The 7086-nt window shown below is 41.7% G+C and overlaps 1 protein-coding gene across 17 annotated transcripts; it reads right to left on the bottom strand.

Annotated features, from left to right (window-relative positions):
* Positions 1-231: 231 nt before the first annotated feature.
* LOC123055806 (F-box/FBD/LRR-repeat protein At1g13570) lies at positions 232-5721 on the bottom strand. Of its 17 annotated transcripts, XM_044479711.1 has the most exons (9): positions 5427-5721; positions 5220-5285; positions 5037-5131; positions 3680-3737; positions 2994-3275; positions 1645-2529; positions 1403-1558; positions 1028-1319; positions 232-657 (listed from the first exon to the last, which is right to left on the bottom strand). In XM_044479711.1, the coding sequence occupies exons 6-8, from the start codon at positions 2503-2505 to the stop codon at positions 1053-1055; spliced, it is 1284 nt and encodes a 427-aa protein (XP_044335646.1). In that variant the 5' UTR covers positions 2506-2529; positions 2994-3275; positions 3680-3737; positions 5037-5131; positions 5220-5285; positions 5427-5721; the 3' UTR covers positions 232-657; positions 1028-1052. The 17 variants fall into 17 exon arrangements, with proteins under 17 accessions (XP_044335646.1, XP_044335625.1, XP_044335598.1 ...); XM_044479690.1 differs by having other exon boundaries at positions 2994-4263; XM_044479663.1 differs by having other exon boundaries at positions 2994-4834.
* Positions 5722-7086: the final 1365 nt, after the last annotated feature.

Consider the following 7086-nt stretch of genomic DNA (forward strand, 5'->3'; position numbering starts at 1 on the left):
AGTCGAACTTATGCAAATTAAAGCGCACGCTATAATTCACTACGCGTTTTTAGGTGTGCAAAAATAGTCAGGTCAAACAGGTAGGTAAAAAAATATCTCGGGTTAAACGGATTGTCCTCCATTTGCACATTACCGCAGAGTCGATGTAGACAAACTGAACTTGACAGATGACATCCGACTGAAGAACTTCTAGCACGACCCAAAGCGGTCAAAAAAACAAATAGTGGTGCGTCAGGTGCAAATTTCTGCATTCTCAAATGGCGCAAACAGTTGAAAACAGAACGACCGCGAGCTAGTGAAATACACCCTCTGGTCCTAAATATAACACGTTTTCGCAGTTCAATATGAACTGCCAAACATTTTCTTTCTGAACTTTGACACAACAAGTAAGCAACTCTTGAGGCAACATTGTTTTCCACAGGAACACGGGATAACTTCAACATCAAATTATGGGGATAACTTATGCTTGTATACCCTGACTTCAGATCTTGTGCCTTGCAAGATCGCACCAAACGAGAGCAGTAGAGTTGTTAGAGGTTCCCAACACAAGCTTGACACCGTTCCTTCCAATTGTCTCGACTTGTTCCTTCAGAGATTGGACTTGATCCTCTCCATGGAAACAGAGTAGGGATAAAACACTAGGGTGGTGAAGTTGACCTGCGCAAGACCAAAACCGTAGTCATAATTCTGAATTGAAGTAGAATAAGATTGCCAATTTTCCAGACAATTAGTCAATATTTTCATCTTTTACAAAAACGTTTATGCTCAGAATTCTCCCTTGCATGTTATCTCAAAGTCAACTAAAGGCAAACTGAAATTGAATAGCACTAAAATCCAGATATGACCCAAAATGGTAGAAGAAATATAAGTGACATGCCAAGTCTGAAGCTGGCACTGCTATTTCCAAATTGAATATATGCAATTCTTCTACAGATTCTTACGAAAACTGAACCTACTTTAATGTAAGTAACTGTACAGACGAATAAATGTAAATATTTTCCCTTCAATAGAAAAACTTAGCCTGCACCTTTTTCTAATGGGGGAAACAAGCCTCAAAGAATCAATAGTTCTGCATCCTTTGATGTTCTTCTCAGCTTCAGGAGATTTTTTAGGACATTTCTGTCCAATCCCTTGTCGATTATTCCCAATTTTCTTAACACTGGTGCACCTTCAAGTAAAAATTTCAAGAAGCCTAGCTCCGCAAAGGAGCCAGTAAAGTCGAACAAACCAAGTACTTCAACGTTCTGGAAGAGACAGACATCACGGTCTATTGATTCCCAGAAATGCACTGTTGGTACCACGGAATTCCTGGAAATGAGCTGCAAAGTACAGACTGTAAATTGAGCAACGGTCCAATGGAAATTTATGATATGTAGCAAGTCGAAGATTTCATCGTCTGTACCTTTAGTTTGACAAATCGCAGGTTGGGGGCATGCTGAAATAAGCACAAGGCAAAATTTGCTTCCTTGAGATCACCGAGATTGATCTCCAGGCTTATCTCTGTCAGCCGGTTGAATAATTTTGGCTGCTTGAGAATCAGAAATTCATGTTCTACGCACTGAAATGGCAATAGGCCCCCAAACATAATAAGAAACAGTGAAATAATAAGCACTAAGCGAAAACTTTGCCATCACAGTTTCTTACCTCAAGGATGTGTCCATGAAACCTAATAGTCTCAACATCTGAAAGAGAAGCAATAAATGGAGAAAGATTGAAGTTGCATCTGGTTGTCGAAGCACCATCTGTGTCAGAATTCAGTTCCAGTCCGATCCATACGGAAGTAAGATAAGGAGCATGCAGATTGAGGTGTGTAAACCAGCCTTCAATTTTTAGCACCTTGAGCTTTGTTGAACGAATATTTATATTGGATTTGCTACACAATCCACGAATATTAAGTTTCTCCAAATTCGGGCAACTCGCTACTAAATCCCCTAAACTGTTTCCTTCCACAGTAACATATTCTAGACGAAGAGTATGCAATTGTTTGAAGCCTTTAGATGGAGGTGGCAAATGTAAACTAGTGAAAACACAAGCTCGCAGATACACATATTCTAGTTCATCGCAGGAGAAAAAACTAGACGGGACCTTGTAACTGTCACGTATACTTGTCTGAAGTTGAATCTCCTTAATCTTATTTCTTGACAGCATAAGCATCCAACGGTAAAGGTGTCCTCCAGTGGATACCATTTCATTCGCTACGGTATTCAGGCAAAACTTCAGAATTGGGCCGTTGTGGAGGAAGAGAAACATATCAGTGAACTTAAGAAATCTGCGGTCATCGTCTGCACTATCATTTCCTGAAGCGAAATCAGCTGTCCTGAACATCAGTTCGGTCATTGAAGCCCATGTGTACCTCCAAGTCCTTGACAAGAGGCATGTTCCAACAGCTTCTTTTATTGGCAGACAACAAAGGATTTTGTCTCTGAGAGCTTCGGGTAGATTGCTGATGATATCTTCATCCACAACAGACTTACATATCTTCGTTGGGGAACTCCCATGGTCCATTTGGTACACTTTTACTGTGAGAGCCTGCATGTAATGTGGCACAAGATAACCTATTAATCTCTAACATGCCACACATTATAAATGGGACACTAGAAAGGGGAGCAAGAGGAGACAGTCCGGAATTGGATGCATTCCTCCTCTTGATATGATATTCTATTGTACTGAAAAGATGTACAAAAAATGTTTTAAGGAAGTAACGCCATATGAGAAATTTCACATCTCCACATGACAATTCATAGTAATCAGGCGAGCATTTCTGTTAAACACCCAGAAAAGGTTAATTCGCACCACTTTAATTAATTGGACATCGCAACATAATTTGCACCCCATTGTTGGTATAGACTCGTGAAATGATTCATATTACGATTCTCGGTTAAACACTTCATATATCCAGGTGGAATGAGCCATTGAAGTTGTCACTGTTCTAATTTCTGTTTTACCTACCTAAAGACGGAGCGAAGCCAAAGCGAGAGACGATCGGGCCTCACCTAGGGTTGGGGCAGCTGCCTCCGATATCTTCCTGTCCCCCGCTCTTGTTGGTTTTCGGTTGCTTTCTCCTGTCACGGCCGGCGGTGCGATCCTGGGGAGGCAGCACGGCGCGGCACGACACCGCGCCGGCCCGACCAAGAAAATACGGTGGCGGCCGGCCGGCGAGTGGATGCCGAGCAGGTGCTTGCGAGCCGAGTGTAAAACCTTTCTTTTTAATCGAGGAGTCCAAAATCTTGGATCCGGTCGAACCAGAGAAGCCACATTTTTTTCCTTGCCACACACTTCTTATATATGCACATTAATAAATATACAATATTAATTGCAATAAATGCGTATATGTGATATTAGGGAGGAAATTAATTGCACATTAATATTATGTAAGATATCTTTACGCATTAATTTTTTTGCGAGGTATCTTTACGCATTAATTATATGATCAACACATGCATTTATAGTTGATATGATACTACTCTCTCCGTTCCTAAATATTTGTCTTTCTAGAGATTTCAACAAGTGACTACATACGGAGCAAAATGAGTGAATCTACACTCTAAAATATGTCTATATACATCCGTATGTGATAGTCCATTTGAAATCTCTAAAAGGACAAATATTTAGGAACGGAGGGAGTAGAAGTGAAGCCGCAATCTCAAAGCTAGAGAAATATGAAATAATTCTTACCGACCTAACAAGTTCAGTCTCTGACATTGGCATCGCCACACTTTCAACCCCCACCGATCACGCTGCATGTCATACAGCAAATTAGGCACATTGTCACCATCGTAACCGCATAAGAAACACATATAGGCACAACATAATAGGGTCAAGATGGAACACGCGATATTAAATTATTAATAAGGCAAAACATCAAAATTACAATGATGCAAGGACAAATATACCCTTAGCTCTCGGTGATTTGCACTAAAAGCAGCTGGTGCTGCCTGCTAAACAAAATTTCAGAGGTCAAAATCGATGCTAGATGCTAGGCTCACAACTGAAAATTGTACTATATCCTAGCGAGTCGAAGAATAAAGCATAAAATTAAACACAAAACAAGAATGGCTAACACAAGTTATTTGCATCTTGAAACATTCTCATCTAGTGCGACTTGAGATACTATGGCATGATGTTAAAGCCCTCTGATTTTAACCTTCGTCCTGGTATATCTAACAAAGCAGCTTAATGTCAAGTCCATCCACTGCATTTATGCCTTCTCCTTTTCGATTGGTTTCTGATAGCACAAGTCTTCTTTCTTTCTTTAAGGGTGTCCTGCAATTAAAACTTCAGTGTTATAGTAGCAGCAGTTAACAGCGCAGTGCATTTCTCCATTGATCATTGTTCTCCTCTTTTCTCTTGTTCATGTATACCTCTAGAGTGTAGTTACCTGCTTCTATTTCAGTTTATTATAGGCCGCACTTTTGTGCATCTTGGTCTGCTAAAAAATAGAGGACTGAGAAAGGAAGAAAATGAATTTCTTTGCTCAACATAGATAGATAGTACAGAGATATCGGTGTTTCCAGAACTAACTTTTCCTCTTAGTACTACAAGAGTCGTCTCAGCCTCTTGAAGCTTAATTAATTTCTACTTCTCTCGACAGAGCATCATGTTGATTATTCCCCATCTTTGCATGTACTCCCTCCGTTCCAAATTACTTGTCGTCGTTTTAGTTCCAAATTTGAACTAAAACGACGACAAGTAATTTGGAACGGAGGGAGTATTCCATGTTTCAACGGTCGCAGATTTCTGAGAAAGCTCACTCCTGTAAAATTACTCGCAGCACTTAACCCCAACAGCCGCTTCACCCTCTTCAGCCATGCCAGACTCCATCATCCTCTCCAACCTGGACGACACAGTGGCCGCTAAAATCCAGACGAACAAAGCATGCACACTAAAACATTCCTCACTGTCATACACAAAACTCACCACCCAATCCGGACGAACAAAGCATGCACACTAAAACATTCCTCGCTGTCATACCCAAAAGGCCAAAACTCACCACCCAATCCGGACGAACAAAGCATGCACGCTAAAAAATTCCTCACCTTAACAACCCACTGTTAGTCTTCTTTCTTGTTGGCATGTACGAACTCAGGGACTCTTTTCCAATAAGAAGCACGATATTGGACGACTCCTGTGACTGAAAGAAATCATTCAATCCAACATCATTTGCAAGAGATCGAAGAATTTTTTTTATTTTCCATCACAACATTCTACAACAATAGTACCAATTATCTCAATATCTCTGTGTGCAGACAACCCCCAGCCCTGTCCTGTTTCTCCCCTGTTCATCCCTTCTAGCACAGAGCAGCAACTATCTCAAAAAAAAATAAAAATGCACAGTACATAAGCAGCACGCAACCACGAACAGCCACCGCGTGCCACCTGACCCCTCTCTCATCTCAATCAAATAAAATGGTGAGATTGGAACGAACCTTAGAGACAGAGTACCTTGGGAGAGGTTTCGGGAAGAGCTGATAATGGGGGAGACGCCGGGCGCTGCTTGAGACGCGTTCTTTGGCGTCATCGAGGGAGGGGAGCCGAGGATGTTGGGGTTGAAGTTCCCAACGGCCTGCAAGAATCGCGTGCGGGAAGCGGATTTGGAAGGGGTCTTCGTCGCCGCCGTCCGCCGTGGGCGAGGACGCGGCCGGGCTTGGCCAGAATATTCGGTGCTGGGGCCGGGAGCTTGGTCGGGATCTTCGCTACTGGAAAGGGATAAGACCCCGCATCCCGCCGGCCCGTGAAACGTGTTTGTAGTTCACGTAAAATAATTTTTGTGAGTCGACGCGAGCTGGTACAGATGCAGACTTCGAAACGGATCCGTAAAAAGGTATATTTATGGAATATATTCTTTTACTGGTTGGCTATGCGGGTTCTGCTTTTTGCGTAGCTGCATCCCGCATATTATCGGCCCGCAAATACCAAATCCAACATAATTCAACAATTAAAAACAAACTGAATTATTTAAATCAAACATAATACAAATAATCATCCGCATTACAAATAATTATTCAAATCACCGTAGCAAACTTAAATAATGCAATACAAACTTGTCGTGAATACAAAAATTAGGCACTATCCACCCCTTTGCCAATGGTGCTCAATGAGATCTTCGTGAAGTTGAAAGTCTGTGTCTGCATTTTCAATCTCCTTATATGTCTGAAGAAAAGCTCTAATGCGATTTGGGTCTCTAGCTGGTTTGACACGGCTACTCACATTGTTGTAAAAAAATTCTAAGTTCATTCCTCTCTTATCTTCAAGAATCATATTATGCAGGATAACACATCATGTCATGATGTTCTTCAAGGTTTTCTTATCCCAAAAATGAGCAGGATCATGGACAATGTCAAACCTAGATTGCAAAACACTGAATGCTCTTTCAATGTCTTTTCGGGCTGCCTCTTGCACCCTTGCAAATTCACATTGTTTTTTTGTTTTGGGTTTTTTGATGCTCTTGACAAATATGCACCAAGGAGGGTATATATCATATGCAAGATAGTACCCCTTTGTGTATTCATGCCCATTGATAGTGTAGTTGCAAGCAGGAGCATCACCACTAGCAAGCCTAGCAAACAAATGAGAGCGTTGCAACACATTGATATCATTGAGAGTGCCCGGCATACCAACAAAGCAATGCCAAATCCATAAATCCTCGGATGCTACGGCCTCTAGCACAATTGTTGCATCACGAGACTTGCCACAATACATTCCTTGCCAAGCCTTGGGGCAATTTTTCCAATTCCAATGCATACGATCAATGCTACCTAGCATGCTAGGCCAACCTCTCCTCTCATTAGCTGCCATCAATTTCTTTGTGTCATCTTCATTGGATGCCCGAAGATACTCAGGATCAAAGACACGGACGATCACTTTCGCAAATCTACGCACAGACTCAATTGTGCTATCTTCACCAATGCGAAGATACTCGTCGGCATAGTCAGCCGGAACGCCATATGCAATCACCCGCATAGCTGCGGAGATTTTTTGATATGCACTAAATCCCTTTAATCCCGCGACATTTCTTCTTTGAGTAAAATACCGGCAATTTGCCTCGCAAGCTTCAACAAGTTTCACAAAGAGGGATCGGCGCATTCG

Source organism: Triticum aestivum, chromosome 1A (assembly GCF_018294505.1).
Source record: "Triticum aestivum cultivar Chinese Spring chromosome 1A, IWGSC CS RefSeq v2.1, whole genome shotgun sequence".
NCBI classification, from domain to species: domain Eukaryota; kingdom Viridiplantae; phylum Streptophyta; class Magnoliopsida; order Poales; family Poaceae; genus Triticum; species Triticum aestivum.